Source organism: Talpa occidentalis, unplaced genomic scaffold (assembly GCF_014898055.3).
Source record: "Talpa occidentalis isolate TD23 unplaced genomic scaffold, MPIMG_talOcc4v2.1 talOcc4.6, whole genome shotgun sequence".
Taxonomy (NCBI): domain Eukaryota; kingdom Metazoa; phylum Chordata; class Mammalia; order Eulipotyphla; family Talpidae; genus Talpa; species Talpa occidentalis.
In genome coordinates this window covers 39106395-39126465 of record NW_023604972.1, presented here as the reverse complement: position 1 = coordinate 39126465, position 20071 = coordinate 39106395, and the positions used below count along the sequence as shown (strand labels likewise).

The 20071-nt window shown below is 31.6% G+C and overlaps 1 protein-coding gene across 2 annotated transcripts in view; it reads left to right on the top strand.

The window, feature by feature from the left end:
• UBA6 (ubiquitin like modifier activating enzyme 6) overlaps positions 1-20071 on the top strand; it is a 68230-nt gene that overhangs the window by 31442 nt on the left and 16717 nt on the right. For both annotated transcript variants that reach the window (XM_037530724.2, XM_054688494.1), the window contains exons 10-24: positions 2198-2301; positions 3501-3563; positions 4222-4298; positions 4880-4946; positions 7364-7507; positions 8824-8891; positions 9622-9700; positions 10810-10890; positions 12568-12645; positions 13947-14128; positions 15328-15433; positions 17115-17204; positions 17313-17393; positions 18517-18645; positions 19933-19984. In XM_037530724.2, coding sequence (XP_037386621.1) covers positions 2198-2301; positions 3501-3563; positions 4222-4298; positions 4880-4946; positions 7364-7507; positions 8824-8891; positions 9622-9700; positions 10810-10890; positions 12568-12645; positions 13947-14128; positions 15328-15433; positions 17115-17204; positions 17313-17393; positions 18517-18645; positions 19933-19984 — 1401 coding nt within the window. The remainder of the gene's footprint in view (positions 1-2197; positions 2302-3500; positions 3564-4221; positions 4299-4879; positions 4947-7363; positions 7508-8823; positions 8892-9621; positions 9701-10809; positions 10891-12567; positions 12646-13946; positions 14129-15327; positions 15434-17114; positions 17205-17312; positions 17394-18516; positions 18646-19932; positions 19985-20071) is intronic.

Here is a 20071-nt window from a genome sequence, read left to right as displayed (position 1 = left end):
AAATGGAATTGCATTTTTTTTGTTTTGACTACAAAATAGGTCTTTAGAGGGGAAAAATCTGTCCCTCTTATAAGCCCCTTGTAGAAAAACAACTTTGGATCTGCATTTAAGCATCTTTGGTAATAAAACTATTGTATTTTATTTCCCAGATAACCTATAAATATCTTGAAAAACAGGTTTAGATCAATGATATTAAAAAATTTGTATCTGATTTTACAAAAATTGACTCAGCTAATCATTTAAGATTATGATTGTTTTTATTTGGGGGTCCTTGCAATGGTAGCTTATGGTGACTGATTCAAACCTTAAGGGGTCATATAAAAGGAGGCACCACTGGATATCAGAGTGAAAATATAAGTCACATTGTATACCAGAATTCTTTGGACAGTGAGAGAATATTTAAATAGATGGACCGTTTCTGAAACTTTCTTTTCTTAACATATACTGAATGATACTTGCTACTTTAAGGTAACTTTCTATTTGAAAAGCATTTTTAAAAAGCTAAAACTTTTGTTGTAGATATTCATATCTGTGCATATTTTTAAATAAAGTTAAAAATGCGTACTCCCCTTTGCAGAGGTAAAAAGGAGCTAAATTTGATAAGTACTCTGTTGATCTTTTCTTTCTACTTAGTATATAAATCTTATGGAGAGAGAGGCTTGTTCTTTAACTTAATTTTTGAACTAGCAAACTGTTCAAAATGAATAAAGAGTAAATGTTCATAGTGAAGTTTTCTTCCCAGCTGTGACTCACCTTCACATTTCACCTATCCACTCTTCTTAGTTTATTGTGTGTCTTTCCAGGGTTAAAATTTCCGTATGCTCTTTATATACAAGGTAGCATATTATATATAGTGCTTCCCTTTGGCTTTCCATTAAAACAAAATACCTACATACTCTTTTTCCATCAGTAATTGTAGAACATTCTTTTTCATTCTTTTAAATTGTCTTGTATAGCTGCATAGTGTTTCATAGTATGAAACAAGTGTCACAGTATAATTTTAATTTGCAATTTTTTTTTTAATGAATGAGGTTAAGTGTCTCTTTTCCAAGTTTTAAATCTGTTTTCCTTTAATGTGAACTATCTGTCCTTTGCCATATTGAATTGTTGATCACTTTCTTAATCATTCCTCAGAACTCCTAATATGTAGGGCATATTTGCTACATTTTTTAATTGTGATTTGCAAATATTTTTGGTAGTTTGGCATTTTTCTTTTAGCTTTGCTTGTGATGAATTTTTTCTGTGCATGTATATACATATTCCAACTTTTTAATTTTTTCTTTTTTGACATTCTTTTGAGTCAGAAAAGCCTTTCTCACTTGAGCGTTTTAAAGAAATTTTTCTCTCATACTTTCATCCAATAATTTATAGGCATATTTTTTGACATTTAAAACTTTCATCCATTGGGCCTCCCCAGCAGTGCAGCGGTTGAGCGCTGGGCTGCGAAGCTGCCCGCAGCCTCTGCAGTGCAGGTTCGATCCTCGGCCGCCTGCGAGGGTCCCACATGGCCCGGAGACCTCTCCTGCCACGCCCGCTGCTCCCCTCAGCAGTGTACTTCATCAGTCTGCTTGTTCTGCTCCCTGCTCTGGCTCTGGTGAATTCTCTCACCCTCCCGTGCTTCTGACTGTACCCAGTGCTTGTATAAATAAATCTTTAAAAAAAAATAACATAAATTAAAACTTTCATCCATTTGAATAGGTATTTTCCAATAGTTTTTTACTAAAATATTTATTTAATAATATTTTCTTTTCCTCATTGGTTTCAGATGCCACTTTAATTATATCCCTTATGTATCTCCTTCTGGATACTCTATTCCGTTTGCCTGCCTATTCACGAAATAGTGTCACATTAAATTATTAATTATGTATACTTCTGTATTAATGTCATTATATTAATTACTGGTTTTATAAAGATTGTAATGCCTAATAATGAGCACCTCTCATTACTTTTTTTCTCTTCTGAATTTTCTTTACTATTTTTGTTAAGTCGTAAAGTTCACTTTAGAATTATCTAGCTCCCTATATTTCTTCCCACTTACCCTTCCCCCCCCCCAAAAAAAAAAGAGAAAGATTTATAGTGGGATCTCCTTAATTTTGTAAGGTGGAGGAAAATAGCACCGTTAGGCTGGTAAATCTTCAAATTTAAATACATCTCTTTATAATCATTTCTTGTGTTTTTGTTTTTTTTTTTCTTTTAGTGGTATCACCATTTTCTTTTAGCATTGGTGATACTACAGAACTGGAACCTTATTTACATGGAGGCATAGCTGTTCAAGTTAAGACTCCTAAAATATTTTGCTTTGTAAGTATTTTTTGCCAACTTAAACATTTTATTACTGAATAATGACAAAAGAGACAAGTTAGAACTACTCAGTTATCACAACAGTTAGCTTAAAGGCTGAATAGATTTTGTTTTTTAATTTTCATCCACTTGGAGGATACAGCTAGAATACTAGATGCATATAATTGAGGCATATAAGTTAACTTCAAAAGAACTGTACTTTCTGGAATCATCAAATCATAATTCTTAAAATTCCTTCCTAAGACAGAAGATAAAACTATTATTTTTTTATAGACTCAACAAACATTGAAGCAGTCTGTGTTTTATTATTTGTATTTATAAAATAAAAGGAATACTCTGTTTATCCTACTAGTTAATTTTGTTTTTTAAATATTTTATAAATTTCAAGTAGCTATATATGTTGGAAGTATAAGATAAATCCTATAAACTGGCTTTGAAAGGGAAATGCAAGTCTCTGAAGAGAGTGAAATAGAGACTACTTATATCAGAGAACAAAGTAGTCTCCTGCTGTTTTAATCCTTAGGGCATGTCTCAGTATAATACATATTTAATTTTCCTTGCAAAGTCTCAGAATTGTAATTTGATTGCCTTTTCTAGTTATTGATAATTGTAGTTCTCTATAAGACTTTGTCCAAGCCAGAGTTAGAGCAAAACAATAATTAAAATGCTACAGCTAGTCAATTCTACTCCTGTATTGCTTTCTTTTGCTATTGCTTAGATAGTTTATGTCTCAAATAAATTTCAGATTAGGTGGATTTTTTTTTTGTTTGATTGTTTTGTTGGGTTTTTGTTGTTCTCTATATGTTCTTTTCCCCACAGGGTAAATTTTAACTTTGAGTATTTATTTGAGACTTGTCAGGCATTACAAGTTTTGATAAGTTAGTATCAGAAAAGTATGACAGCTTTTCCATTAAAACAGTGGTTTGGGGGAATATACAGTTGTTCACCAAATCTTCCAAAATTAATTTTGTGAAGCTTATTGTCTTACTGCATTTAATATTAAAAAATAAAATGTGTTAATAAGACAAGGAGTAACAGGGGGAAAGGTAGTTATTTTATATTTCAATTAAAGCTTATTAGCCCAATCTTAATTATATCAGACCTTTGGGAGATAATCTGTTGCTTTTTGTGCCTCGACATGTAGCAGTATATTTTCATCTGAAGTAATAATAGTTTTTTGGGACTTTTTCACCACTTAGGAGCCATTGGAAAGGCAGATAAAACATCCAAAGTTCCTTGTTGCGGATTATAGCAAACCTGAGGTAAATAAACACTTTTAGGTATGAGACAAGCAGTGCATTTGGGCAAAGGGATTGATGCGTGATTATAGAATTTAAAAAGGAGGAAGCATGTATATACTTTCCATCAGATTATTTTAATGAAGATGTGGTATTAAGATATATCAGGTTGACTCCTGAGGATTAAAAACAGGACTTTTTTTATGGAAAAATTGTAGAATAATAGGAACAAGTTTTACTTTTATTACAGTATGCTTGTTTTGATAGTTGAAAGACAATTTCAATAATTTATACAAAGGTAATCTTATTAAAAGATCAGTTTCTTCCCAACCCTTGTTTTTTAAATCACTAAATATATTTTATAGCAGTGAATATATTTGTGACAAGGAAAGAATTACATTAACAGTTTCCGAATTTATAAATGTTGATAGGTGAAAAGGATTAGGTGATCTTGTACAAATGTTTTGTTGCTCTTATTTAGCTGACTTTACTGTAAATTTCATGTGGATAACTTAGTAAAAATAAGTCATACTAACTAGGATTGAAACTTGGATCTGTTGCTTAAATATTTGTAGCCTTGAATCTAGTATGTTTATTGTAAAAAATGAATTACATCATGTTTAAAAGCATTAGCACAGAGCCTAACAATCAAATATTGATCATCTTGTAATATTTTAAATAGGCACCTTTACAGATTCACACAGCTATGCTTGCCTTGGACCAGTTTCAGGAGAACTATAGTCGCAAGCCAAATATTGGGTAATGTTCTTTATTTGAAATAACTTTTTTCTTTTATATAGAAGAAGTTTCTCAAAAATTATATATTGAAAACTTTAAAAAGTAACTAAGCCCCTTAAAATCACAACACTGGATATACCAAACTATATAAACATTTTTTATGACATTCTGATCTTCTTTTCTGTGGAAGTAGAGAGATCAATTTATGAAAGTGGAATTACACCTAAATAAAAATTTTCTATTTTGAAGTCTTCAAAAACTCTTAATTTTTAAAATTAAAAATCTGAGAAATACTGATTATGACTTGTATGTAGAAGTTTTTACCTTTTAGCCTGTTCAGTTAGAAGTGTTCTTGCAAAAGTTTTCTGCCATGCATATTTAAAGTAAGTCTTCTTTATAAGCTGTCCTTAGATGAGCATGATTTTAAATCAATCATGTAATTATTAATTTGGTATTACCTTTAAGTTGATGGAGCAGTTTGTGCTGCCTGCTGTCAAAATTCCACATTTTTTGTGCATGTTTCTTAGATTTTAGTTTTAAATATGACAATGTTCATAGCAATTGAGAACATTGAAATTGGGGTGTTTTGTTTTGAATCCTAGATGCCAGCAAGATTCAGAAGAGCTAATGAAATTAACAACATGTGTAAGTGAAACCTTGGAAGAGAAGGTGAGTATTCAAAGTTATGGTCATTTAAAATTAACATAAATGTTCTACATATTAATATTCTTTTATCCTTTAGCTCCTAGTTTTGTTACTTTTTGACTGTGTCATTTGGCAAGGTACTTGACTTCATTCTGCTTTAGTTTACATATCTGTGAAATGGGATTGGTTTACTTCATAGGGTAATTGTGAACGTTAAATGATTAATTTTATAAAGTAGAACAGTATGAACAATACTGTTCATGGAATTCACTCTATGATGTACCCTTGGCTTTCCTGTAAATCATCTCTTTTATATATATACTACATATTTACGACTTTTAACTGCATTTTACATATCATATTTGGACATATCACCTGTAAAATTTTTTTCAAGCTTTGATGCCAAATTTCTCTGCCTTATGATTAGTTTGGGGGAGAAATTTTTAGTAGCTGGAAAGTTTTGATTCCTGTTTTCTGTGTCTATCTTACTAGCTTTGTATGGTAAACTGATTTTTATGCTTTTTTTATTTTTGGTTAGCAAAAGAATTTTAGATTTCAATTTATAGCACCCCTCCTCTCTGGGGATACTGAAAAGGAGTTTCTTTAATGAGTGATTTCTTTTGGTTAGAACTGTGTGTGTATCTTTTATATCTCTTTGATTTCTGCGAAATCCTGAACTTCCCTCTCTTCCTCCTTTTTCCTTCTCTGTCAAAGGATGTCTCCCCTTTTCTATTACATCATTCTCTCTCAGAGACATTGTTTTGCCGTAGCCAGTGTTGAGCTCTACCAGATTCCATACCTGTGTTTTTCGTACTTAGTATGGAACTTGTTTTTTTTTAAGGATGGTTTTGACAAAACTGTTTCGCCTTTGGGCCTTTTATTCTCTTTTCTGTGGTTACACACTTCCTGCCTTCTCTGCAGGCTTGCAGCAAAGTGTGGTCCAGAAATAGTTCTGTTGGGTTTGGTATTTATTTCTCTATTTACAGGTTATTTAAAGTTCATAGTTTTTTGTTTCCCAGTAATGCTGAAGCCCTGCCACTGGTTTATTTCTTTTTGTGATATGTATATCTTTTTCTGAGATTGTGTGGGGAAATTCAGACTTAGAGTGAACCAAAAGAACAACCAAAATTTGGATGTTTGTTTTGTTAATTTAAAAATTGTAGAATCTTGGGAGAAGTATAACCTTATGATAAGAATAAAGCTGTGGAGTTGGATTTTTGGGGTTGAGAATCCTGGCTTTACTGTTTATTTGCTATAAAATCCTGATAGGTTGCTTAATCTTGCATGGTTGCAGTTTTCTAATCTATATGACAGTGACTAAATTGTCTAGAATTATTTTGAAGATTACATGAGGATTTAAGATAAAATAACAGTAGGTGTTCTTATTACCTCCTACTAGCATTCTTATCAATGTTTTAAATATTTCTGCAGTATTTCTGCATTTAAAAATGGCACACTTTAAATGAAATCATAATCTATGTGAATTGAGATGAATGATAAATAATTTGAAAAGAATGAGATACAGAAAACTGAAATGGAATGAGTGGGAATAGTGAGGAGATAATAACCTCTCCTTTTATCACAGTATCTTTAAGAGTGTAATAAAAGCCATTCCTCTTTCCCACTTATTAGGTACATGTACTGTTATTTTGGGTAGAATTTAGGTAGGTAAGTTTTCAGATTAATTGAGCCCTACTTGAATCTTGAGGTTAAGATTACTAATGCTAAAAGAATAGAATAGCAAGAGAATGAGTAGCCAGAGCTTATGAAGAAATCTTTGTCACAAATAAGAAATTGTGCTAAAACAACATCTCAGAAATAAAATTTTCTATTATTTGCTTAAATATACTGAAAAATCTTATTTTGAGAAACAGTTTTTAGGTATGACAATGATAATTTTGTGATGATTGTTGCTATTAGATTAGTATGCAAGAATGCCATTACTCTTAACCTTTTCAAAATTATCTTTTTTAGCAATGTATTCATTTTTTTACACTTTCACTTTTTATTTACAATTTAAAGCACAAACTGATAGCTCCTTAGCATTTTTTTGTGGATTTTTTTTAATGTATGTTAAATATTTTTCCATAGTTTTCATAAAAACTTTATTGTATTCTGACTGTTAGTAAATATTGACTGATGCTACAGAATTGTTCTTTAACAAAAACTATAAATGGTAAATAATTCCATTTAATTCTAAATGGTGCCCTAGTGTACCATACAAGTCAAAAAGTAAAAATGAGCTGGTAGTGTTAGAGAAATAATGCTATTGGGACTTTCATTATGAAATTGGGACTTTTTTAACACTTAAAATTATTTAGTATGGAAACTAAGTAGCCTTTTTAGAAATTAAACTATAATTTTCATTTTACATCATTGAAAATTTTAATATACTGTGTGAATACTGTTAATAGTATTGTCTTTTATGACTTTTGTTTCAGCCTGAAGTAAATGCTGACATTGTGCATTGGCTCTCTTGGACAGCTCAAGGCTTTTTACCCCCACTTGCTGCTGCAGTAGGAGGTGTTGCAAGCCAAGAAGTATTGAAAGCTGTGACAGGAAAGTTTTCTCCTTTGTGCCAGTGGGTTAGTTTTATATTTTAGTATTTTTTGTATTTGAGGTTTCACCCACATAATGAATCTCTACTATGAATTATAATAAAGTATTAATTAAAATAAAAGCAACTTCACACTACCTTTCTGATACTTGTGAAAGCTGTAACATGCCAATAAGTCTTAATTCTATAATTGAAACTTACAAGATCTTACGTTGAAGCTATCGGGTTATAACCCAACGGTGCATTCTGGAATGTATTTCCCTCACTGTGTGTGTGAAAATGAATTTCCTATTCTTATAAATAGTCTCCAGCACTATTAGCATAGCATTCATGAGTTCTTGGACTCTTGAATTTGTTCCTTGTATTCTTTTGGCATCATGAGCTTTCAGATTGCCTTCCTAGATATAAACTTCTAAAAATGGAAAATATAGGAATGATACAAGTTTAAGAATTATGTCAGGTTAAAACCTCACAAGATGGAATAGAAACCTTCATTTCTGTCTCCACAAGAAATAACTGGCAAAGGCTATCAAAAGATAGTGTTCAGGCCCTTCCTATTTTGTTGAAACATTTTGAATATAAAATTTATCTTTTATGTTTTAAAAAGTACCCCATAATGCAGTTTGCTGCTGAATTATTTGATGTATTTTAACACAATTCAAATTCATTTGAAAAAGTCTAGTTTAGATATAACTGTTAACGGTATAGAAAATTTAAATTATTTGTTATTAATATAGATTATTTGTCATTATGATTAAAGAAATAACCAGCTGGTCATGTTAAAATTTAACCACATAAGTTATTTCTATGAAAAAGAGATAGTGCTTCAGTTCTTTTTTTCCTTAAGCTATTTCTGTTTGGTATTTTTAAAAATGCTAATATTGTGGCTTCCTGGATAATTTCTTCTGTAGTCTATATAATTATAAATGACATATAATAGACCCAAGTTTGAAAATAAATACAGACTAGATACTTTCTTATCAAAGAGTTATCAATTGAATTATTCAAATATAGCTGAAATTAAATAGAACTTCATAGTTTTTAATATAGTCATAAAAAGCAGTTAGAGTTAAAATTTCCTTTTGCTTTTTAAAATTAATGATGGATCAAACACATAATGAATCAAAATGTCTTTAACAGTCCCTTCAGGTTTAACCATAACTTTAACGAAAGAATATAGGAATGTATATTCTGTTTTCAAAACTCTGTTTTAATCTATTGTTTTACTCTGAATTGGCATTTTTATCCATTTTCCCTAATAATCATTAAATAACTACAGAAGAGAAGAATTTTTCTAATGGCTTAAATTTTATATCTAGTTATGTTTTTATCTTTTACTTCAAGTTATTCATTGAAGCAGCAGATGTTATCGAATCCCTAGGGAAACCTGAACGTGAAGATTTTCTCCCACGGTAATACTGAATTACAGTTGCTTTTTTCTTATTTGTATGTTTGTAAGAGGCAACTAAATCAAAAAAGTTTTTGTCTAAACATGCATTTGTTTTAGATATCTTTTCTCCTAACTCATTTATTTTTCCTGTTTCTCTACTTAAAGACTATTTTAATTATCACAATGAGACCTTATCTCTATATCTTTTTAGAAATGATATAAAAATGTTCAGTTGTAAGTGAGATTGGTTAGTTTCAAAATACTATTCTGATGTTAGTTCAAAGCAATTGTTACTGCAACTTTAATTTATATTAGTCATTCTTCACCTTTTTTGTTCAGAGATCTCTTTGAGAATTTGACAAAAATTTATGAACTGATTCTCCCTAAGTACATATAACCCAAATCTGCTTTCTATTTAAGTGGATTAACTACTCCAAAGCCCATCCAGAGACTTAAGCACCTTTATTAAAATCCCAGCCTTAGAAAAATTGTCTTTTTATACATAAAGAGCCCTTCACTTAAGACATTTGGACTTAAGATATTAACTGAGATTGGAAAAGGAAAAACTGATTCCTTTATGAGTTCTTTTCTTTCAAATAAAATAGTTTCTGTTTGGGGGAAACTTTCTTTGGGGGCTGGAGGACTGTAGAAGAGTATTCTTTTGTAAGTGGAGCATTAAATTGGTTTTAACAATAATGAAGCTAATCTTAATTTTTTATGCCTGTTTTCTTGGTAATTATTATTTACTTCAGAGGAGATAGATATGATGCCTTACGAGCCTGCATTGGAGACACATTGTGCCAGAAGCTACAAAATTTAAATATTTTCTTAGTAAGTATGAGCAATGATGATAATAAATTTTTTATAGTCAAATTACCATCGTGTATCATCAGGTTAACTTATTAAAGAAAATTTGAGGCTAAGCAAATAAGGTTTCTAACATAGTAGATAGATATTCAGTAAATGTTTGAAATATTGGTTTGCAGTCTTTGACCCACAGACTAAATTCATCCTGGTGTCTATTTCTGTAAATAAAGGTTCATTGGAATATAGCCATGCCTTTTCATTTATCTGTTTTTGTGTCTTTTTCATGCTATAATGATGTAATCAAGTAGATGTAATAGAAATCTTATGACCTGCAAAGCTGAAAATACTTACTGTCTGACCCTTAACAGAAGTTTGTAACTCCTAGTCTAAAGAATTAGCACATTAAAAACTAAAATATGAGCATGATAGTTTTGAATATTAAATGATCATCTAGAAATAAAGCTGAGGGTTTTTTTTCAGTTTTTATTTTTTTCTTACCAAATGAAGAAAAACATAGGTGAATTCTGCCTTTTTTTAAATGTCTTGATACATTGATAAGGAAACTCTCCAGTAGCATAAAACGCCTCTTCCTGATATTTGTGGGTTAGTTTTATTTTAATCAGTTCTGAAAATATTGGTGTTTTTACTAATCATTTTTAAATAATGTTTTTAAAATCAGCATCTATTGATAAGCATATGCATATGCAGTCTATTATTAATCAGTTTTTACATAAGTAATTTTTAGAGTAGTTATATCCATCAAATTAGTATTAAAATTATCTATAAAGAGGGGAACTCTTCCTATAAAATGTTGCACTGATGTTTATGCTACTTGTTTCTATTTTATACAAAAAAGGTCAACATTTTGGAATCTTAAAAGACCTTCCATTTTAAGGAAATTTACATAGAATGTGTTTTTGTATTTGTTTTATGCATTTTTTTTCTTGGACACTTATAATGGCATCATAAACCAGTTAAATATTTAACTAAAAAGAATCACAAATGTTCAGATTGTCTTTAAAAGTGTGTATTTTTTGTGACTTAGCATTTGAAGAAATTTAAGATGAAATTGCTCTTTAGTAAGAAGTTCTGATCTTATTAAATCTGATATATTTCATTTTTCTCCTTTTTAGGTAGGATGTGGAGCCATAGGCTGTGAAATGTTAAAAAATTTTGCTTTACTTGGTGTTGGCACAAGCAAAGAAAAGGGAATGGTAAGATGTAAATCCTTGACATCTAAATGTTTACATTTCTGTTGTTGCCCATTGTTTGTTTGTTTATTTATTTTTGATTGAGGTAATATTTGCATTCCACCATCGGGTATTCCACCATGGTGCACCCACCACCGAATCACCCAAGTCCATCACCATAATCAATTATGCTTCCTTCCCTCTTTGTTCTTACCCCTTTCCTACCCCCTTCCTTTTCTGGATGTTTTAGTTCTATAGTTAGCTTTCAAAGGTAAGTTTTTAAGCTTGTCTTTATCTGACCCTAACCTTAATTATTCTGTATTCCACATATCAGTGTTGGCATTCAGTATTTATCTTGTGATTTTAGCTCTCCACTCCTCAGTTTCTTCTCTAATTCTATGAACCAGATACCTGTACTACCTGCCTCATAATGTAACAGTTGAGGATTAGATGTGAAAGGACTTTGCAAACTATAAAGCACATTAATACTATATCTCAGATGCTACTTTTTAAATCTTTCAGATGAGTAAAGCTAACATTAGAAAGCTACAGAGTACTCAGGTATAGTTTCAGTTGCTGATCAGTAAAAGAAAAGGGAGTAATATAAATATTGTAACAATTTAAATTTTAAGACTGTAAATGAGAGGTGGGAATCCATGTCATTTAAATAACGTTATAGTTCACTGGTGCTGTTTAGCCTTTTACAATATGGATTTAATACATTTATCATGGTGTCTAAAAGTGAATAATTAAATGACTAAATTTATATAATTGTTCACATTTTATAGTTTATTAAACTTGGCTTATTCCACTTAAAAAGGTTATTTGGCAGTGTTCTTAAATAAAACTTCTAATTAAAAGTTTGACTAATTTGAGGACCGGGATATAGGAAAGTAAGGAAATGTTGTTCATTGGTATTATGGAAAGTAGAAGGGAGAGTTCAAATATCCTCTAATTTGTCAGGAGGAAGACAGAGGTTTTATTTAGTTGTAGATCTTAAGTCCTAAGTGCATGTTAAAATTTTGAGTATAATCACATAAAAATAGATGTTTAATTTCTAAACCTAGTGAGGAATGGGGAGGATTGTAATCGAAAAAACTTGATCAATCCAGTAGAAGACCAAAAAAAGTAGGAGTGAACTTTAAGTCTCTGTCACAATATTCACCTTTTCCACTGTACATGAAAACAGCCATGTACATAGATACTTAAATAACTTGATGGTGTTTTAATAAAACTTGAGTTACAAAAACAGGCAGCTTGCCAGCACTGTAGTTTGTTTAGCCTGTGCTTATTATTAGCAAGAATTCCTTTCAAACTGACACATGTAAGAAATTTTTCAAAATTAATTGAGTTTGAGGATAAATAAAATTAAGAAAAGCTAACTCCTCTATTGCTAATCCATTACATATTTCTAAAACATAATAGTGATGTTTTAACTTTGCTTCTATTATGAATAATTAGAAAAGTTTTAAACCAAAATTACATTTGGTTTCAGCTATTTGGTGTGTTCCTATGTTAAACATTAATTATAATTAAATATAAGTATAAAAAGAGTAATGTTGCAAACTGGAATGTTATTGTAACCTTTACCAGCCAGAATAATTTAGGATAACTTGTAGAAGTTTTAGTCATTCTGAGAAAAGCAAATTAGATTAAAATTTATCTGCTATGTAATTTTAGCTTTTTTGTTGTTGTTGTTAGGTTACTGTTACAGATCCTGACTTGATAGAAAAATCCAACTTGAATAGACAGTTTCTGTTTCGTCCTCATCACATTCAGGTGTGTTGCTGTTCCATTTCAAATTTAAATTATTATGTTATATGAAAAAAAGAAAGTTACTTTTTTATAAATACAAAATAGTACTTGAACAAGTATAATGAGTTCTTTACTAAAATTTTCAAATTGTCAAATAATGGGACTAACAGGAAAAAATGTAAAATTATTTTCTTTAATTTGTGTTACAGTTTAGTTATCACTTAGAATTTTTTGTTCTTTTGACATCCCTTTTATTGTAAAATAATGCTTGTTTTCAGTCTTTTTAAATAGAGATCAAAATATTTGTCAGAAAAGAAGCAATTTAGTCAAGCAAGATATCTTGCACTTTAAAAATTTTTTCACTTTATTATTGACATTTAATTACTCACTAATCTCAGTTGACTAAACTTAGAAATGTCATAAACAGAAAAGTAACTGAGGCAGATGGAATTGTAACATAATTGCTTCACCTATCCACATACAATGATTTGAATTAAAGGGTCCTGAAGTAAAGCCTATGTCACAAAATTCAATCACTTAAATTTCTGCATTTTACTTATGGAAAAATTATCAGTGCTTGTATATTCTTAATTAATGAGTTCTAAGAAAGTTCCCACTCTATATGTACACTAACAGCACTGAGAAGTTAAAAACAGATAGCCTAACAATGTGAGGAATTAGACATACCATTAAAATTAGAACAAATAGAATGGTCTATTGATATTTAGTGTCAGAGCTAGTACTACTAGAACTTTGATGACACCAGTGACTTAGTACTGCTCTCTAAACCTTTAAGAATACGTTATATTTGGGGTACTTTTTTTCTTTAAAAAAAATACTATTTTAACCGGAAGTAGTGAAATTTTTTAAAGGATTTTATTACAAAAGTGTTAAATTTCAATACCTCTGAGAGCTCGTTTTCTGCTCTTTGGATTTCTGATATTTTACTGAATGTTCTCATTTTTTTTCTGGGTATTTATTCAGTTCAGATCTCATTACTTTCTAGTTTTCATTCATTTACTTTTCATTTTTTAAATAAAAATTTTACTTTTATTTGGACTTTTAACAATATTTTAAGAACTCTAATGCAAATTAGCTATATGTTAGAGGTTTAGATATTTGTAAGTTTTCTGACAAATGTGCATTATTAAATGTACTATTACTACAATTAATATAATTTCCACAATCTGAAAATTAAAATTGGTTTTACTACTTTATTCTCACCTCATGTATATATTTCAGTGTAATAAGATTATATAAGTTCAGTCATAACCTGTATTTTCTGTTTAACATTTATTTCTTCTGTTAATTTGTTTTTCATTTAGAAACCTAAAAGCTATACTGCTGCTGATGCAACCCTAAAAATAAATCCTCAATTAAAGATAGATGCACACTTAAACAAAGTGTGCCCGGCCACTGAGGCTATTTACAATGATGATTTCTATACTAAACAAGATATAATTATTACAGCATTAGATAATGTGGAAGCCAGGAGATATGTAGACAGGTATGTTTTTGAAATTCAAGTTCATAAAGAATTGTCTTTGTTTTTCCTATTTCCTATATTTATATATTGAAAAGTTACTGATTTTCTTTGAATATTATTCCCTATTTGTTACAGTAATTCTTAAACCCAAAATCTTAAACATGACCTAAGTGGTTTTCATGGTTTTCTGCCACCTGTCCGCCACTCCCACATAAAATTTACCTATTCCACCCTGGCTCCCCATAGTGTAACTACACATTCCTTCTTTTGTTGCTGGGCTTCTGGAGCTTTTTTTTCCTCAAGGCCTTTTGTACATACTCTGCTTCAACCTCAGGAAGTTTGATAATCTTGTTCTAAAACTCCAGACTTATCATCTGCTTACTTATTCTTCACTTGCTGTGTTTTTTTCCCATCATCCCTTGAGTTTAAAATAAAATTCTTTCTTCAACAGACTTTCTTAGTAGCCCCCAAGTCCTAAATTAGATCTTTCTATGGTGATCTTTCACAGCACCCTGCCTTTTCCTTCATAGCATTTGTCTTATCTGATACACAAATTGATTTATTTCCACACTAAATCACTTATTCAGGAACTGTTTACTTTTCTATCACTATATCTTCCGTGCCTAATGTATGATGTCAGTAAATATTTGTTAAAATAAGCATATGATTGAATGCCTGTAATGTGTAGGCTTCACATAACATTTATTACATGTTATGTGACCCTTTAATGTTAGAGTGCTAGAGCAGAACTAACAGGGAAATTTACCGTTTGAGACTAGTAGGACATTTATAATCTTGAGTAGAGGAAAGGAAAAAAAAAAACTTTAAGAAATTAAAGTTTGTTGAATTATAGGCATTGTAAATATTGAGGAATAAAGTTAGTATTGTTTGGGATAAAAAAAAAATTGAGATGTTATAGTGGAATAGAACTTAGTCAGAAAATAACCAAAGAAATAGAAAGCAAGAGAGGAATAGTAACACAGTTAAGAGTAACCTAGAAGGAAAACATTGAAGTCCAGAATTTAGTGGAAGTAGTAGAAGATAGAGACAAAGTTTACTAGTTGAGCGACAAAATTTGGGGGAAGAGGGGGTTGAGATGATGAAGGTTATTTGATAGTAATCCGTTTTCTAAAATACTACATTTAAGAAGTGATCAGTGTATGCCCTCTGCTTTGTCTCTACTTGTTTTCCTGTTTGTTGTCTATTATCTTGTCAAATAGCCGCTGCTTGGCAAATCTAAAACCCCTCTTAGATTCTGGAACAATGGGCACTAAAGGACACACTGAAGTTATTGTACCTCACTTGACTGAATCTTACAATAGTCATGTAAGTGAATGTTTTTATTTTTTAAGATTTATTTATTTGTACAAGCATTGGGTATAGTCAGAAGCGCGGAAGGGTGAGAGAATTCACCAGAGCCAAAGGGGAGAGCTGAGCAGGCAGACTAACGAAATGACATTGCTGTGGGGAGCAGCGGGGGTGGCAGGAGAGGTCTGCACACCATATGGGACCCTCGCCCCCTGGCTGCGGCCAGCTTCTCAGCCCAAAGCTCAACCGCAGCGCCACCAGGGGAGGCCCTAAGTGAATGTTTTTTAAAGTAAATGTTTAAATGTTTAAAGTAAATGTTTATATTTCATAACCTTTTGTCTTGATTAATCAACAAATTTGATTTAGCTTCTCTAATCTTTCTGTTTTTGATCTGCCAAATGATGTGAATACATATGTGCATGTATCTTTTTTTTTAATATAGTTGAATTCTTTTTTTTTTTTTTTTTTGTGGGACCCTCGCCAGTGGCCGGGGATAGAACTGGCACTGCAGAGGCTGCAGGCAGCCTTGCAACCCAGTGCTCAACTGCTGCGCCACCAGGGGAGGCCTAAATTCATTTTTTAAATCATACTTTGCTTTTGGTCTTTCAGGAGTCTTATTCTTGTGTTACTGTTTTAATTCTCAGAGCTACTTAGTTTTCTAATAGTCTTTGAACTGGTGTCACACCCAAAGTCTTACTAACAAATCAGTTTCTCCGTAAGAATTACGCTGTCTATATAAGATATTTTATATAAACAATATAGACAACTTTTTTTTCAACTCCAGAGATAATTTTACAATAGTGCCAAAGTTGAAAAATCACAGAGATAGGAAATAATTGTATGGTTAAGGATTTAAAAATATCAATCCAAGTTGTAAAATTGAAAAAATATTTTTTACAAGCATAAGTACCCCTTTATTTAATGGATTTAATAAAGATTCTTTTTCCATGTATCCTCATGAAATCAGAAGTTTATATGATAAAAACATTATAATAAACAAAATTGATAAATTTAATTTGACAAAAATTAGATGGAGAAAATCATGGTATTCTGTGGTCATATTGAAGATTTTCAAAGTAGGGAATGTTACAAAATTCTCTTAAGTTCCTTTGAATCTCTCATTCTATTCTTTACCAAATCTTTTATGTTTTTTTGACTTAATACTCATAAAAAACAGAATCTAATACTCTCCTAGACTTACACAATAATTTGTGGTATTTTTTAAGATAACAAACTAAAATATAAATCTCTAAGTAAAAAGACTAAGTGAGTCATTTTAGATTGAGTAACCTATAAACCTAGCTCTTAAATGCCTTGTAATAGAATATGGGTTTCTTCAGTAGTACTTTTTCCCATAAGACAACATAGACATTTGTCATTCATTGTATGTGCACTTTCTTCAAGAAATTGTACTGAGCATTAAGGATGTATGATCCATGCATCTGAATTTTTCTCTTCATAAAGAAAGAAATTCATGATTTGCTAAAAACTCTTGGGAATTCTTAAATTGTTTTTCAAATAAGGAGTGTTGCAAAGTTTAATCATCACCTTGATTTCTGAAGGAAAAAAATATATGGTAGTAGGCCATTTATTACATGGTACCAAATACACAGATAGTAAGTGCTAATAGAATTTATATTTCTCATTACACTGCTATTAACAAATATTGAGTCTCTTAATATCATATTTTACAACTTAGCGGGATCCCCCAGAAGAGGAAATACCATTTTGTACACTAAAATCCTTTCCAGCTGCTATTGAACATACTATACAGTGGGCAAGAGATAAGGTAATACAGATATATTTTCCAAAGATTTTTCTTTGAAGTAGAAAAGATGGCATTTTCAGCTTTCAGACAAACTTATGTTTGGAACTTTTTCTAATTTTTCTCTTACAGTTTGAAAGTTCATTTTCCTACAAGCCTTCACTGTTTAACAAATTTTGGCAAACCTATTCATCCGCAGAAGAAGTCTTACAGGTAAAAATCAATAAATTATAATACAGACTTAACACTTTGTGTCAGTATAAATCTTGAAGTTTCCTGGATTTATTTAGTGCTTAAAAAGAGATTATGTTGTCATTGTTTGTATTAATAAGTGCATGTGAAATCTGGAAATTAGCAGATGACAAATGACCCTTCCTTTTTTAGTTTGGTTGAATTTTATGGAATTACCAATATTTGACCTTGTTTGACCCACAAACTAATCAAGATATATAATAAAGATAGGACAGCTATAAATCATAAAACAGCTGGTTTAGCTCTTTGAAAAATGCCCAGGTAAATTTCGTGAGTGAACAGTACTTGCTCAGATTTATTACACTCATGGTTAGACCAACTTCAAAAATATTTTCTTTAATCTTGTACTAAAAATCCCAACTTTTTAATGTTAAACATTTGTATCACTTGATCATATGTACAAATAGTACTAATAATTATAGCTTTTGATACTACGTTCATACATAGTACTAATAACTTAAAACTAGAAAAACATGAGAATACCTTGCAGGATAACAAAATTTAAAGTTAACATATGTGGTGTATAAGGAAACAAAGTAAAAACAGGCAAAACTAAACCAGAGCAAACTCTAAAAATATAACTATAGAGTTGAGGCTGCCAGAGTGAGGAGATTAGAGGGTGGGGAGTAAAAGGCAGAGGGTGCCCACTAAACTATTGTGGAGAATTATTGGTGCTTTGATAATGGGTGTGTGCATGATATACATCTAAACAGGTGTGAACGTATACCTCTATTTACAGTATTATAGACCAACATTACCTTGATAAAAAATAATTTAATATAAAAAAGGCCTTTATCTCAGTACTCAAGTCAAAATGAATGAATATTATGAGCACTTCTAATTCAAAATTAATTAAAATTGATATTTAAAAGAAATTTTAGAATTAAGATTTCATATATTCATTTCCCATTTCCCTTCTAAAAAGAAAAGAAAAAGGAAGATGAGAAAGAAGTGACTTGAAGTTCAAGGTGAAACAAAATTATAAAACAAATATGCTGGAATTTCAAACTTTGACTTATACTTGCTCTGTGTGTTTAATTGGAAAATGTGTTTGTTTTATTTTGTTTTATTTCTCTTATTCTAGAAAATACAAACTGGACACAGTTTGGAAGGGTGTTTTCAAGTTATTAAGTTACTTAGCAGAAGACCTAGGAATTGGTCCCAGTGTGTAGAATTAGCAAGATTAAAGTTCGAGAAATATTTTAACCATAAGGTGAGTATGTATTCTGAAAAGTTAAGTAGAGGTCTGACCTTGGCTCATTTAGTTATTGCCAAGTTAATTTTACTGATCTTAAAATATATCCTCCCCCAGATGATTTTGAACCAATCTCACACATTTTATCATTTCAGAATGCAAAATAATATGTATTTTTGCTGGTTTCATTTTTAAGGGTTAGATCTTTTAAAGATTTATTTATTTATACAAGCACTGGGTACAGTCAGAAGCGCGGGAGGGTGAGAGAGAATTCACCAGAGCCAGAGCAGGGAGCAGAACAGGCAGACTGATTAAGTACACTTCTGAGAGGAGCAGCAGGCGCCGCAGGAGAAATCTGCATGCCATGTGGAACCCTCACTGGCAGCCGGGGAGCTAACCGGCGCTGCAGAGGCTGCGGGCAGCCCTCAACCGCTGCGCCACCAGGGAGGCCCTAAGGGTTAGATCTTTTAAAGGAGCAGAATAATATGTGAAAAGATAGCCCCATTTTTATATAAAGAGGTAAAATAATATATATGTATTTGTGGTAGATGATAAGATAACCCCAGAAACCTCTAATTGTTCATAAAATGTAATAGACAGGGCCTCCCTGGTGGCACAACAGGATGAGCAAAGCTCTGTGAAGCTGTTGGCAGCCTCTGCAGCGTGGGTTCGATTCCCGGCTGGCCGGCCAGGGAGATTCCCACATGGCAAAGCAGACATCTCCTGTCGCACCCACGCCTCCCCTCAGCAATGCTTTCAGTCTGTCTGCCTGTTCTGCTCCCCTCTCTGTCTCTGGTGAATCCTCTCACCCTCCCGTGCCTCTGGCCTGTACCCTATCTATTATAAAAATAAAAAATAAATAGGGCCTCCCCGGTGGCGCAGCGGTTGAGCGCTGGGTTGCGAAGCTGCCCGCAGCCTCTGCGGCGCCGGTTCGATCCCCGGCTGCTCCCCTCAGCAGTGTACCTCGGTCCTTCTGCCTGCTCTGCTCCCCGCTCTGGCTCTGGTGAATTCTCTCACCCTCCCGTGCTTCTGACTGTACCCAGTGCATGTATAAACAAAAAACAAACAAATAAATAATAACTAAATAAAAACATGCCTCTATAAAAAAATAAATAAATAAATAAATAATAAAAATAAAATGTAATAGACAAAAAGTTATTGCAAGTGTGAGGAACAGTGACAGGAGAATGGATAGATGGAATACAAGAGTGGCTGGGAGACTTTACTATATCTTTTTATACATTTTAATTCTTTAACTCAGGTGGATAATGATTTTTTTAATGATTTTTTTTTTTTTTTCCTTAGGCACTTCAGCTTCTTCACTGTTTCCCTTTGAACACACGATTAAAAGATGGTAGTAAGTATAACCAAGTTTTGAAAAGAAAATTTAATGAATTTCTTACTGGTTGCCTACATTGAAAATAATATTTGTATTGTTTATTAG